This window comes from Aquarana catesbeiana, linkage group LG01 (assembly GCF_042186555.1).
Source record: "Aquarana catesbeiana isolate 2022-GZ linkage group LG01, ASM4218655v1, whole genome shotgun sequence".
NCBI lineage: Eukaryota > Metazoa > Chordata > Amphibia > Anura > Ranidae > Aquarana > Aquarana catesbeiana.
The window spans coordinates 986511676-986527295 of NC_133324.1; the positions used below are offsets into that span (position 1 = coordinate 986511676).

The 15620-nt window shown below is 46.7% G+C and overlaps 1 protein-coding gene across 1 annotated transcript; it reads right to left on the reverse strand.

The window, feature by feature from the left end:
- Positions 1 to 8533: 8533 nt before the first annotated feature.
- LOC141124037 (proteinase-activated receptor 1-like) lies at positions 8534 to 12686 on the reverse strand. The gene has a single exon (XM_073612122.1). It carries the CDS (start codon positions 12638 to 12640, stop codon positions 11672 to 11674), a length of 969 nt encoding a protein of 322 aa, XP_073468223.1. The 5' UTR covers positions 12641 to 12686; the 3' UTR covers positions 8534 to 11671.
- Positions 12687 to 15620: the final 2934 nt, after the last annotated feature.

Sequence of the window (15620 nt, forward strand, 5' to 3'; positions counted from 1 at the left end):
CTTCTCAGGTAACCAAGGACATGAGGCAGCACTGGGGGGGGGGGGTACACTAGGAATCTTCTCAGGAAACCAGGGACATGAGGAAGCACTGGGGGTAAACTAGGACCCTTCTCAGGAAACCAGGGACACAAGCAAGCACTGAGGATACATTACGAACCTTCTCAGGAAACCAGGGACACGAGGAAGCACTGCTGGGTACACTAGGAATATTCTTAGTAAGCCAGGGACATGAATAGGCACAGGGGGTACACTTGGAACCTTCTAAGGAAACCAGGGACATGAGGAAGCACTGGGGGTACACTAGGAATCTTCTCAGGAAACCATGGACATGAGGAAGCAGTGGGGGTACACTAGGAATCTTCTCAGGAAGCCAGGGACATGAAGAAGCACTCGGGGTACACTTGGGACCTTCTAATGAAACCAGAGACATGAGGAAGCATTGGAAGCTTTGGGGGTACACTAGGAACCTTCTCAGGAAACCAGGGACATGAGGAAGCACTAGGGGTACACTAGGAATCTTCTCAGGAAGCCAGGGACATGAGGAAGCACTGGGAGTACACTAGGAATGTTCTCAGGAAACCAGGGACATGAGTTAGAACTGGAGTACAATAGCAACTTTCTCAGGAAACCAGGGACAGGAGGAAGCATTGGGGTTACATTAGAAATCTTCTCAGGAAACCAGGGACATGAGGAAGCACTGGGGGGAACACTAGGAACCTTCTCAGGTAACCAAGGACATGAGGCAGCACTGGGGGGGGGTACACTAGGAATCTTCTCAGGAAACCAGGGACATGAGGAAGCACTGGGGGTAAACTAGGATCCTTCTCAGGAAACCAGGGACACAAGCAAGCACTGAGGATACATTACGAACCTTCTCAGGAAACCAGGGACACGAGGAAGCACTGCTGGGTACACTAGGAATATTCTTAGTAAGCCAGGGACATGAATAGGCACAGGGGGTACACTTGGAACCTTCTAAGGAAACCAGAGGCATGAGGAAGCACTGGGGGTACACTAGGAATCTTCTCAGGAAACCATGGACATGAGGAAGCAGTGGGGGTACACTAGGAATCTTCTCAGGAAACCAGGGACATGAGGAAGCACTGGGGATACACTAGGAACCTTCTCAGGAAACCAGGGACACGAGGAAGCACTGGGGGTACACTAGGAATCTTCTCAGGAAGCCAGGGACAGGAGGAAGCACTGGGGGTACACTAGGAATCTTATCAGGAAACCAGGGACATGAGGAAGCACTGAGGGTACACTACAAACCTTCTCAGGAAACCAGGGACACGAGGAAGCACTGGGGGTACACTAGGAATCTTCTCAGGAAGCCAGGGACATGAAGAAGCACTCGAGGTACACTTGGGACCTTCTAATGAAACCAGAGACATGAGGAAGCATTGGAAGCTTTGGGGGTACACTATGAACCTTCTCAGGAAACCAGGGACATGAGGAAGCACTAGGGGTACACTAGGAATCTTCTCAGGAAGCCAGGGACACGAGGAAGCACTGGGGGTACACTAGGAATGTTCTCAGGAAACCAGGGACATGAGTTAGAACTGGAGTACAATAGCAACTTTCTCAGGAAACCAGGGACAGGAGGAAGCATTGGGGTTACATTAGAAATCTTCTCAGGAAACCAGGGACATGAGGAAGCACTGGGGGGAACACTAGGAATCTTATTAGGAAACCAGGGACATGAGGAAGCACAGGGGGGAACACTAGGAATCTTATTAGGAAACCAGGGACATGAGGAATCACAGGGGGTACACTGGGAATCTTCTCGGGAAACCAGGGACATGAGAAAGCACTGGGGCTACACTATTAATCTTCTCAGGAAACCACGGACACGATGAAACACTGGGGGTACACTATTAATCTTCTCAGGAAACCAGGGACACGAGGAAGCACTGGGGGTACACTATTAATCTTCTCAGGAAACCAGGGACACGAGGAAGCACTGGGGGTACACTATTAATCTTCTCAGGAAACCAGGGACACGAGGAAGCACTGGGGGTACACTAGGAATGTTCTCAGGAAACCAGGGACATGAGTTAGAACTGGAGTACAATAGCAACTTTCTCAGGAAACCAGGGACAGGAGGAAGCATTGGGGTTACATTAGAAATCTTCTCAGGAAACCAGGGACATGAGGAAGCACTGGGGGGAACACTAGGAACCTTCTCAGGTAACCAAGGACATGAGGCAGCACTGGGGGGGGGTACACTAGGAATCTTCTCAGGAAACCAGGGACATGAGGAAGCACTGGGGGTAAACTAGGATCCTTCTCAGGAAACCAGGGACACAAGCAAGCACTGAGGATACATTACGAACCTTCTCAGGAAACCAGGGACACGAGGAAGCACTGCTGGGTACACTAGGAATATTCTTAGTAAGCCAGGGACATGAATAGGCACAGGGGGTACACTTGGAACCTTCTAAGGAAACCAGGGGCATGAGGAAGCACTGGGGGTACACTAGGAATCTTCTCAGGAAACCATGGACATGAGGAAGCAGTGGGGGTACACTAGGAATCTTCTCAGGAAACCAGGGACATGAGGAAGCACTGGGGATACACTAGGAACCTTCTCAGGAAACCAGGGACACGAGGAAGCACTGGGGGTACACTAGGAATCTTCTCAGGAAGCCAGGGACAGGAGGAATCACTGGGGGTACACTAGGAATCTTATCAGGAAACCAGGGACATGAGGAAGCACTGAGGGTACACTACAAACCTTCTCAGGAAACCAGGGACACGAGGAAGCACTGGGGGTACACTAGGAATCTTCTCAGGAAGCCAGGGACATGAAGAAGCACTCGAGGTACACTTGGGACCTTCTAATGAAACCGGAGACATGAGGAAGCATTGGAAGCTTTGGGGGTACACTAGGAACCTTCTCAGGAAACCAGGGACATGAGGAAGCACTAGGGGTACACTAGGAATCTTCTCAGGAAGCCAGGGACATGAGGAAGCTCTGGGGGTACACTAGGAATGTTCTCAGGAAACCAGGGACATGAGTTAGAACTGGAGTACAATAGCAACTTTCTCAGGAAACCAGGGACAGGAGGAAGCATTGGGGTTACATTAGAAATCTTCTCAGGAAACCAGGGACATGAGGAAGCACTGGGGGGAACACTAGGAATCTTATTAGGAAACCAGGGACATGAGGAATCACAGGGGGTACACTGGGAATCTTCTCGGGAAACCAGGGACATGAGAAAGCACTGGGGCTACACTATTAATCTTCTCAGGAAACCAGGGACACGATGAAACACTGGGGGTACACTATTAATCTTCTCAGGAAACCAGGGACACGAGGAAGCACTGGGGGTACACTATTAATCTTCTCAGGAAACCAGGGACACGAGGAAGCACTGGGGGTACACTATTAATCTTCTCAGGAAACCAGGGACACAAGGAAGCACTGGGAGTTGATTTAGCTACAATTCCCCCCCCCCTTCTCTTGGTTCTGCCATAGTGGTAGACACCCACAACACCCTAGGGTTTCTCCACCCACAATTGTAACCTCTAACCAAAATTATTCCCTTCTCTTGCTTTTTTGTACTTCCCAATTTCTCTTTGGGTATGATCTACTCTTAGGTCCCCATTTGAGAAACTATACCACCATTTAAATGATGGATGGATGAATTAAGGGAGAGTTACCCTGTTTCCCTGAAAATAAGACCTAGTGTGATTGTTAGTGATGGCTGCAATATAAGCCCTACCCCCCAAATAAGCCCTACCCTGTTTCCCCGAAAATAAGCCCTACCCTGAAAATAAGACCTACAAGGACTTTAACTAGGGCTTATTTCGGGGGTAGGGATTATATTGCAGCCATCACCAACAAACCTGCTAGGTCTTATTTTCGGGGAAACAGGGTAGGAACAGACACTAATTAAAAGTTTTGTAAATATTCATATTTCATTGTCCATATACCTCTGGGGTCTTATACCTGCAGACTTTGCATCTGTTCTTTTGTTAGCAATAACTTATTGTATATTATTTTTGTTGATATTGGTTGATTTTTTAGTAATTGCACATGGATAGCTATATAATTTTTCCCTACTGACACCCTGCTGGATATACACCCCAAAGAACATCTCCAGGTTGAGGATGTTTTCATGTGAAACAAGTTTGGTTGCTATATTTATTTATTTTCACTAGATGGCGTCAGACGATTGGGCCAACCTCCTGTTGCATAAGTGGTTCTGCACCCACCTTCTTTTTTATGGACACACTATACATTTTTTATCATTATTTTTTTAATATTTTTTTATTCTCTTATTTTTGCCATCTTCTTCCATATTCTTCCATCAGTAGTGTATGCCCCATAGGTACTCTATCGGTTCCCTTATTGAGTCTGCCAATGGGGTTTATGAATGTGCGCTCTATACTCACTTGGTGGAGCCGTGCCATTGTGGCCCCTCCTTTCTTTCACAGTTGACTTGTGCACTCCAGGAACGCGCACAACGTCAGTGGGAGTGACGCAGGCACGCGCCGACCTCTCTTCCCATACCAATCATGGTTACACTGGGGCGCATGCGCTGGCGTCATACACCAACATACAAATAGAGGAAGCGACTCTCTGCATCTCAGGCATGGGCCGGGCTGCAGCATGCTACACGGCAGAGAGTGATATATGTAAGTAGGCTTTGCCACCCTGGGGACTTTATTATACATTCAAACCAGTTCACTCTACATGACACTGATTTTATGTATTGGTACATGCAGGACATACCGCCCCAGGGACATCTGGATATTTATCCTTTGGTCGCTCAGCTAACACTCTCTGCTTCAGTGACTAGCTTTCCCTCACATTGCTCTGGATACTACATTGGCATACCCCATAGGGTTGGTACCTCTTTTCCCTTCCTTCTCTATTTGGATTTTTGGAACACATCCACTCTGCTGCTGCCTTGTGTAGATACATTCTCTTTGCTCTGTTTCTGAGTCCCTTATTGGCCCCTGCTCAGTCCACAAATTATCTCTTTCTCTTTTGATGAGCATTAGGATATTTATTGTGGGCCATGTTCTGCTCACCTTATTCTTTTTACCACCTACAGACTCATGTTTCTTCATATCTACACCACAATTGTTCCTTTTATCTCTCTTTATTCGCTGACTTTTTTTGGGGGGGGGGTTTCTCCCCTTTTTTCTTGCTTTTTCCTTTTTTTCTTATACTCACTTTTTTTAATGTTTTGAGGCGTGTTTTCCCATCATTGATTTTCTTTTTTACCATGCAGATATTGCAGACATTACGCATCTAAGAGTTGGCCCACTTTTTTACAGTCTGACAGCCATGCATCATTATTACGGATTTTTGATCCTCAGTGCCTACTTATTACATGGAACCACCAAACTGGGTATGAGTATACTTATTGTTTAAGTATGTGTTTTCCTCCCTCCCTATGTTCATCCATCCATACTATATTACATCTTGTGCATATGGCTAATTGTCTCTCTTTTAATACTATTTACACTCCAATCGTATGTATTGTCTGACACATCTCTTTGTATTTTAGAACCAATATACATGTAAAAAAACTTGTCGAACCCTCAGCCCCTGACGAAGGTATCTGAATACTTCATACCGGAAATGCGTCGGGCATCTACATTGTATGATGTTCATATACACAGTTGTTAGTTTTTGTTTTTGTTTGTTTCTCATGCGATACTTGTTATGCACCCTTGTGATGTGTAGATTTCATATGTATTTTATTCTATACTATTAAAGACATTTTTTACATAGTACTGAGTGGATGGTCCGTCAAAGTTCCACTTGAGGGGGTGTTTATCCTTTGTTCTCAGGAAACCAAGGACATGAGGTAGCACTGGGGGTACACTGGGAATCTTCCCAGGAAACCAGGGACATGATAAAGCACCTGGGGTACACAAGGAACCTTCTTAGGAAACCAGGGACATGAGGAAGCACTAGGGGTACACTAGGAATCTTCTCAGAAAGCCAGGGACACGAGGAAGCACTGGGGGAACACTAGGAATCTTATCAGGAAATCAGAGACACGAGAAAGCACTGGGGGGGTACACTATGAACCTTCTCAGGAAACCAGGGACACAAGGAATCACTGGGGGTACCCTGGGAATCTTCTCAGGAAACCAGGGACACGAGGAAGCACTGGTGGGTACACTAGGAATCTTCTCAAAAAACTAGGGACAGGATGAACCACCGGGGGCACACTAGGGATCTTCTTGAGAAACCAGGGACATGAGGAAGCACTGGTGGGTACACTAGGAATCTTCTCAAGAAACCCGGGACATTATGAAGCACCTGGGGTACACAAGGAACCTTCTTAGAAAACCAGGGCCATGAGGAAGCACTAGGGGTACACTAGGAATCTTCTCAGAAAACCAGGGACACGAGGAAGCACTGGGGAACACAAGGAATGTTCTCAGGAAGCCAGGGACATGAGAAAGCACTGGGGGTACACTAGGAATCTAATCAGGGACACAATAAAGCACTGGGGGGTACACTAGGAACCTTCTCAGGAAACCAGGGACATGAAGAAGCACTGGGGGTACACTAGGAATCTTCTCAAGAAACCAGGGACATGAGGAAGCACTGGGGGTACACTAGGAATCTTCTCAAGAAACCAGGGACATGAGGAAGCACTGGGGGTGCACTAGGAATCTTCTCGGGAAGCCAGGGATACGGAAGCACTGGGGCACATTAAGAATCTTCTGAGGAAGCCACGGACACGATGAAGCACTTTATTGAGTTTTAGCACACAAAAACACAATATAATACCCATTTTTTTTGTAAAATATAAAAGATGATGTTACACTGAATAAATGTATAACTAACATGTCTTGTTTGTGCACGATCATGGAATATCTACAATCTTAGGTACTTAAAAATCTCCATAGGCACTGCTTTTAATGCCTTTACCGGTTACCAGTAGGGATGAGCCGAACACCCCCCTGTTCGGTTCGCACCAGAACATGCGAACAGGAAAAAAATTTGTTCGAACACGCGAACACCGTTAAAGTCTATGGGACACGAACATGAATAATTAAAAGTGCTAATTTTAAAGGCTAATATGCAAGTTATTGTCAATAAAAGTGTTTGGGGACCTGGGTCCTGCCCCAGGGGACATGAATCAATGCAAAAAAAAGTTTTAAAAACGGCCGTTTTTTCAGGAGCAGTGATTTTAATAATGCTTAAAGTCAAACAATAAAAGTGTAATATCCCTTTAAATTTCATACCTGGGGGGTGTCTATAGTATGCCTGTAAAGGGGCGCATGTTTCCCGTGTTTAGAACAGTCTGACAGCAAAATGACATTTTGAAGGAAAAAACACATTTAAAACTACCGCGGCTATTGCATTGCCGACAATACACATAGAAGTTCATTGATAAAAACGGCATGGGAATTCCCCACAGGGCAACCCCAGCCAAAATTTAAAAAAAAAATTGACGTGGGGTTCCCCCTAAATTCCATACCAGACCCTTCAGGTCTGGTATGGATTTTAAGGGGAACCCCGCGCCAAAAAAAAAAAAAAAAAAAAAACGGCGTGGGGTCCCCCTAAAAATCCATACCAGACCCTTATCCGAGCACGCAACCTGGCAGGCCGCAGGAAAAGAGGGGGGACGAGAGTGCGGCCCCCCCCCCTCCTGAACCGTACCAGGCCACATGCCCTCAACATTGGGAGGGTGCTTTGGGGTAGCCCCCCAAAACACCTTGTCCCCATGTTGATGAGGACAAGGGCCTCATCCTCACAACCCCCCCTGTGTGAAATGGTAAGGGGGTACTTACCCCTACCATTTCACTAAAAAACTGTCAAAAATGTTAAAAATGACAAGAGACAGTTTTTGACAATTCCTTTATTTAAATGCTTCTTCTTTCTTCCTTCATCTTCTTCTTCTTCTGGTTCTTCTGGCTCTTCTGGTTCTTCCTCCGGCGTTCTCGTCCAGCATCTTCTCCGCGGCGTCTTCTATCTTCTTCTCCTCGGGCCGCTCCGCACCCATGGCATGGGGGGAGGCTCCCGCTCTTCTCTTCATCTTCTTCTCTTCTTCATCTTCTTCTTCATCTTCTTCTTCATCTTCTTCTTCTTCTTCTCTTCTTCATGTCTTCTCCGGGCCGCTCCGCAGCCATGCTGTGGCATGGAGGGAGGCTCCCGCTGTGTGACGGCGTCTCTTCGTCTGACGGTTCTTAAATAACGGGGGGCGGAGCCATCCGGTGACCCCGCCCCCCTCTGACGCACGGTGACTTGACGGGACTTCCCTGTGACGTCACGGGGAATGCCACAGGGAAGTCCCGTCATGTCACCGTGCGTCAGAGGGGGGCGGGGTCACCGGGTGGCTCCGCCCCCCGTTATTTAAGAACCGTCAGACGAAGAGACGCCGTCACACAGCGGGAGCCTCCCTCCATGCCACAGCATGGCTGCGGAGCGGCCCGGAGAAGACATGAAGAAGAGAAGAAGAAGAAGAAGATGAAGAAGAAGATGAAGAAGAGAAGAAGATGAAGAGAAGAGCGGGAGCCTCCCCTCATGCCATGGGTGCGGAGCGGCCCGAGGAGAAGAAGATAGAAGACGCCGCGGAGAAGATGCTGGACGAGAACGCCGGAGGAAGAACCAGAAGAGCCAGAAGAACCAGAAGAAGAAGAAGATGAAGGAAGAAAGAAGAAGCATTTAAATAAAGGAATTGTCAAAAACTGTCTCTTGTCATTTTTAACATTTTTGACACTTTTTTCGTGAAATGGTAGGGGTACTTATGTACCCCCTTACCATTTCACACAGGGGGGGGGCCGGGATCTGGGGGTCCCCTTGTTAAAGGGGGCTTCCAGATTCCGATAAGCCCCCCGCCCGCAGACCCCCACAACCACCGGCCACGGTTGTGAGGATGAGGCCCTTGTCCTCATCAACATGGGGACAAGGTGTTTTGGGGGGCTACCCCAAAGCACCCTCCCAATGTTGAGGGCATGTGGCCTGGTACGGTTCAGGGGGGGGGGGCCGCACTCTCGTCCCCCCCTCTTTTCCTGCGGCCTGCCAGGTTGCGGGCTCGGATAAGGGTCTGGTATGGATTTTTAGGGGGACCCCACGCCGTTTTTTTTTTTTTTTTTGGCGCGGGGTTCCCCTTAAAATCCATACCAGACCTGAAGGGTCTGGTATGGAATTTAGGGGGAACCCCACGTCAATTTTTTTTTTAAATTTTGGCTGGGGTTCCCCTTAATATCCATACCAGACCTGAAGGGCCTTGTATGGAATTTAGGGGGACCCCCACATCATTTTTTTTTTTTTTTTATTTTGGTTCGGGGTTCCCCTTTGGGGAATTCCCATGCCGTTTTTATCAATGAACTTCTATGTGTATTGTCGGCAATGCAATAGCCGCGGGTAGTTTTAAATGAGTTTTTTCCTTCCAAATGTCATTTTGCTGTCAGACTGTTCTAAACACAGGAAACATGCGCCCCTTTACAGGCATACTATAGACACCCCCCAGGTACGAAATTTAAAGGGATATTACACTTTTATTGTTTGACTTTAAGTATTATTAAAATCACTGCTCCTGAAAAAACGTCCGTTTTTAAAACTTTTTTTTGCATTGATCCATGTCCCCTGGGGCAGGACCCGGGTCCCCAAACACTTTTTATGACAATAACTTGCATATAAGCCTTTAAAATTAGCACTTTTGATTTCTCCCATAGACTTTTAAAGGGTGTTCCGCGGCATTCGAATTTGCCGCGAACACCCCAAATTGTTCGCTGTTCGGTGAACTTGCGAACAGCCAATGTTCGAGTAGAACATGAGTTCGACTCGAACTCGAAGCTCATCCCTAGTTACCAGTTTAGAGTTGCACAGAAGGACTGGTCCTAGAATTATTGCTCTCACTATAATGTTGGCGGTGTTGCCTCACATGTAGCAGCTGATCAGACATAGCTTGGTCTTCACTGGCTAGTAACCGGCCAGTAAACAAAAGGCTGAAACGGGAAGTGACAAAATACTAATCGCTTTTGGTTTCTTAGACCATAGCGATGATCTGGGATGTTCTGGTCCTCAATCATCTCTTTGGTCAGCCGATGGAACCGCTGGCTGCAATTTCAGGTTCCCAGGTGGGATGGGAGAACCTGAGAAGTCAGCAGGAGGGGGGCTCAACTTCCACCACCCGTAAAAGAAATCCAGCAGCTGTTTAGTCTAGGATTGCTTTTACAGTGTTCAGCATCGCTGGCTGAAAACACTTCAGCTGCAACCATGAACCCGATATCCCCACTTCCATTAGGGAACATACGAGGATGTCCTATGGTGTTAGAGCAGTTAACCGCTTGCCGACCAGCCACTGTCCATCTACGGCGGCAGGTCAGCTCCCCTGTGCAAATCACTGTATGGTGGGTGCTTTAAGGGGTATAGGGGGCACCCACGTGCGTGCCCGCTGCGTGACATAGGAGCTGATGCATGTGCCCGGAGGCCGCAATGTCCACCTGGCACCCGCGATCGCTCCTGAGAGAGACTGAACGGAGATCTCCATTCTGTCAGGGGAGTAGAGAGAGATTGTCTGTTCCTAGTGATCAGGAACAGCGATCTCTCTCCTGCTCCAGTCAGTCCCATCCCGCCACAGTTAGAATCACTTCCTAAGACACACGTTTAACCCCTTGATCGCCTCCAGTGTTAACCCCTTCCCTGCCAGTGACATTTATACAGTAATCAGTGGCTACTTTTAGCTCTGATCGCTGTATAAATGTCAATGGTCCCAAAAAAGTGTCAAAAGTGTCCGATCTGTCTGCCGCAATGTCGCAGTCCCGCAAAAAAAAATCGCTGATCGTCGCCATTACTAGTAAAAAAATAATAAAAATGCCATAAATCTATTCCGTATTTTCTAGACGCTATAACTTTTGCGCAAACCAATCAATATACGCTTATTGTGATTTTTTTTACCAAAAATATGTAGCAGAATACGTATCGGCCTAAACTGATGAAGAAATTTGTTTTTTTACAATTTTTTGGAGATATTTATTATAGCAGAAAGTAAAAAATATTGTGTTTTTTTCAAACTTGTCGCTCTTTTTTTGTTTATAGCGCAAAAAGTAAAAACCGTAGAGGTGATCAAATACCACCAAAAGAAAGCTCTATTAGTGGGGGGAAAAAAAGACATAATTTTGTTTGGGTACAGCGTCGCACGACCGCGCAATTGTCAGTTAAGGCGACGCAGTGCCGCATCACAAAAAATGGCCTGGTCAGGACGTGGATAAATCCTAACGGGGCTAAAGTGGTTAAATGGAATGAGATGGCCCGACTGGGCGTGTAGCTAATTGATTCAACAGCAGGTGGATTTCTAGTCTTATGGGATAACAGGTAACATCAAAACCTTGCAAATGAAAGCCATTGAACTACATGTACCAGCATGCCTGCTGATCTTTGGGAATAGAGGTGACAGATAAGCAGCAAAGCAGCAGATCTGTGGTGAGGGCATTCTAACAACACGTCCCAACAACCTTCTATCAAGACGTTTCAAGGACATTCTAACAATATCTTTCTAGCAAGTGAACCTGTTATATAAGGAACCCAACCTCAGCATATACTGTAAGCACATAATACGGTCATATAACCATTAGTATACAGATACAAGTTATTTTTCTTTATAAAGGGGATCACTTTCTGGAAATGTTTGGCCTCCTCCAGTTATATAAACCGGGAAGTTTCAGAAGGTTTGTTGGGTGTTCTCTACATCCGGCCTTTGTGGAGGAGGAACCTCTGATGGCCTACTGGTGGTGTCTGTTCTCTCTTACATCCCAGCAGGCTGTAGACATGTCTCTGCCACTCTGAGGATGCATAGTAATAGATCAGAGGATCCAGACAACAACTGACACTGCTCACACTGACACTGATGATGTAGACGATGTACAGGAAGTTACTGGCTTGGTTATAGATCTGCAGAAAATGCATGAACCAAATAACATTGGCTGGGCCAAAGCAGAGGACAAACACACACAACACAACCACAGACAGGAGGACGGCTCGGGATCTCTTCTGGGCACCCTTCATGCTCGGTGCTCTGAGACTGCGGACGATTCCAATGTAACAGAAGGTTGTAATAATTAAAGGTAAGAAATAGAAAAGTGAGATATAAAATGGGAAATAGTAGTAAACGTAAAACCTTTCCACCAGTTCAACATCCAGAACATCATAACAAGTTGTGATCTTCAGGTCTGGAAATGGTCGGGTTAGTTGTCTTATGAGAATTGGCACGGTGCTGACCATCGATATCACCCAGATGCAGCAACACACCAGCCAGGCTCGTCTCACTGTGCGCCAGGGAAGGGACTGGACCGGGTAGACCAGAGCCAGGAACCGGTCCACACTGATACTCGTCATCAGCAGGATGGATCCACGCATGTTACTGTGAAATGCGGCAGAGACCAATCGGCACATCCCTTCCCCCATCAGCCAGTTATTTCCTGAGAATCGGTACACAATGTGGAAAGGAAGAATACTAACAAAGAGAACATCAGCAGCGGCTAGGTTCAGCAGATACACCACTGCCGGCTTCTTCACCTTCACCTTCACCAAGAACACGATAATCGCCATTATATTGAGAGGAAGAGCCACGAGGAGAACCACGGTATAGATGGAGGGCACAAACTTTGTCACCCACCAGCTGTTCATATACTTCTTATATTCGTGTAAAAACATATTGTGTAGGATGTGGCCCTCAATTTGTTGAGTTGAGTTCACCCAAATTTTATTACCTGAAAAAATCAAAATATGAGGTGAAATCATTTACGAGAAATATTTTGCAGCATTTTTCACATTACAGCAAACAGGAGGACAGCTGGTGATTAGGCAGGGAGCTCCTCACAAATTTACTTGCCAGGAATAGCTATCCTGGTTGATTGTTAGAGATCTAGAGATTTCTCCCTAAGTTTGGCCTTGTTGCACTTTTCTCTTCTACCACTAGGTGGCTGAGTACTTGGTTTTACTAGGTATGAAAAGGGCAATGCAAGGTCAGGTTATGACTATATGGGGTATCTCGGGCCAAAGGGCAGGGGTTTTCTTGATCCTATGGCCTGCTGGAAGAGCCAATATATTTGGGTGGAGTCAGGTGATCGGGTTCTGTGCCACCTGGACAGCTGTCTGGGTGGACGTGTGTTGTATTGCCTGGGCTGCTAGGCCAGAGTTTGGGCCTATCCCAGGCACATCTGGCTTCTAGCCTGTCTGAGGACCTATCCAGAAGCAAGAGAGCAGCGCAGGGTTGGGTTTGCGGCTTGCAGTCCAACCAGAAGTGATGGCCGGAGAACCTGTCGTGGTTGGAGGTAGAGGGGAAGCTGTTGCAACTAAGGGACCATCCACCTTATTACCAGGTACCACAGTGAGTAACTGAAGCAAGTACCATGGCAGTATTCCCACCAACTTGGGGAGGGTGAGGAATCGGGAAATTTCAGTGGGTATCAAGCCAGGAACCCAGTCAGCGGAGGTGACGCTTGCAGAGCAGACTTGTATGTCGAGCCAGGGACTGAGCAGGCCAGTGGGGTAAAGCTTGAGAGGAATCTGGAGTGTCAAGCTATGGACCCATCAGAGAGGCGGGGGTGACGCTTGAGGAAGATACCACCGTGAAGATTGGAGGAGCTCAAGGGATTCAGTGGCAGTGAATCAGTGGGTCTAGTGAGAGACTGGGAGCTCAGTGATCTGATGAACTACAAGAAGTGATTGTAGTGAAAGAACTGTTATGCTTTTTGTTAGGAATGGTTAAAGACTGGTGCCATAGGAGACAGCATTCCTGCACATGCAGATGTGGCGTCTTGCTGGATGGCTTTCCCTGCATGGTTGTCCTCCTATTGAAGTCTCGGAGTCTGCCAATTGAACTTGCATCTTCCTAAGGGTGTCCTGGCCCTAACCCTCTTTCCCCTAAGAGAAATAAATATTTTGCATTCAAGAAATGTCTGGCCCCCAATGACTTTAACCTCTTTGCACCCAGGAGGTTTGGCTCGAGGAGGTTGAATAATAGGCAAACCAAAAAGCACAGCAGATTCTAGTGGTTATGGCTTCTGCACATAGCAAGCAAACCTAGAAAGCTCAAATTGTTAACTACAGGAGAAAAAGATTTTACACCGAGTAGAAAAAGATTTTTTTTTCCAAATTCATAGCATATGCAGTAGACATATAAAATGTCCAAAAACATCCCTAAAGAAGAGGTGATAAAACCAACAGGCAACCCCTTAGATGTCATGCTTTGGCTGATTTTCACAGTCACCCATGTTAGATCTTGGTAAATGTGTAATATGGGGACCAGGTCCCAGCTCTTCGTACCCGTAAGACAGATATCTGTTGTCTACCAAGTACCTACTGACCTGTGAGAGTGAGCAGTGACATGGAACATGCCCTCTCATCCTGTGGTAGAGTATGACCGGGATATCATAGCGGCACTTGGCATTGTGGGTACACTCAGAAATGAAAAAGCCTGAGTCCACCTTACAGAAGGAAGCCATAGAGGACAGATGAATACCGGCCACTGTGTGACATCCAGGGAGTGAAAAGCAATCTGGGATGAGAGAGATTAACATAAGGAGGGCAGCACAATGTTTTCTCAGAGATGGAAGAACAAAACTAACTTCATAAGAACCACCTTGTCCTTGTGGTGGATGAGCTGATTAAAGCTAGTCATACAAGTTTCAATTTCTCTTGTTCAGGCCACATACAGTCTATTCTCTGTTCAATATAAACTGCATGGATGAAGGAATCTCCATTGCTGACGATGATATTTGGGCAGCTGCAGCACCCATGGCTGCCCAAATACCCAGGTATTGACTTATGACTAAGCACAAGATGTGTCAAACATGTTAACCTTCCAGTTCCCTTGTATGTCGCGGTAGCGAGCCGGGCCAGCACCTGTGGAGTTACCTGCTGTGGGATCTCCTTGGATCACCTGGAGCAGTGATTTCTCTTCTGCCTTCCTCCCTGAATACCTAACCAATGACTTCATCTAATAGGATGCAGTCACTGTTTAGCCGATAATTTTCCATTGAATTTTGAATGACATTTGTTGAGCTGACAGAGGTGTGTAAGTCCAGCTTTAGAGTCCCCAGTTATGACATTCCGCAAGTCAAAGATATGTTCCACAGTGGTTACGGAAGTCCTCCTCTACATCCGATGAGCAGTGACCAGCTCGCACCGTCCAACACCACCAGTGGCAGGTGGCTACCGACTTGGAACCTGAGTGACCCCTCTGTTGATACTACTTGATATGTACATTCTTATGGAACACATGTGAGAGTTTATTTGGCTGCTCCATTAAAGTTCTTACAAATATTGCACTTAGTGTGTTTTTTCTTTTTTTTGGAGCTGACTGAGGGACTTTTTTCTGGGGAACTGATGTGGTATCACAGGAGAGGTGTCTGGAAGATATTGGTAGGATGAGTCCAATTGTCCGTGGACATTAGTGAGTACAGCCCAATGTGAGAGATCTGTGTGCTGTTTCCATCCCTCTTGTGTTAGAGTCAGAATTACTCAAAGGGGACATTGTTCATGGTGTCCTAGTATAGCTCAGTCTAGTATTTGCTTGTGCAAGGACTGGTGCAATTGCTGCCTAAAGTTGCTAGAGTATACCCCAGTTACCATACACCTATCCAAGTTCAAGTTCTGCAATAAAACTGTAGCAAGGTCCAGGGCCTCCTCT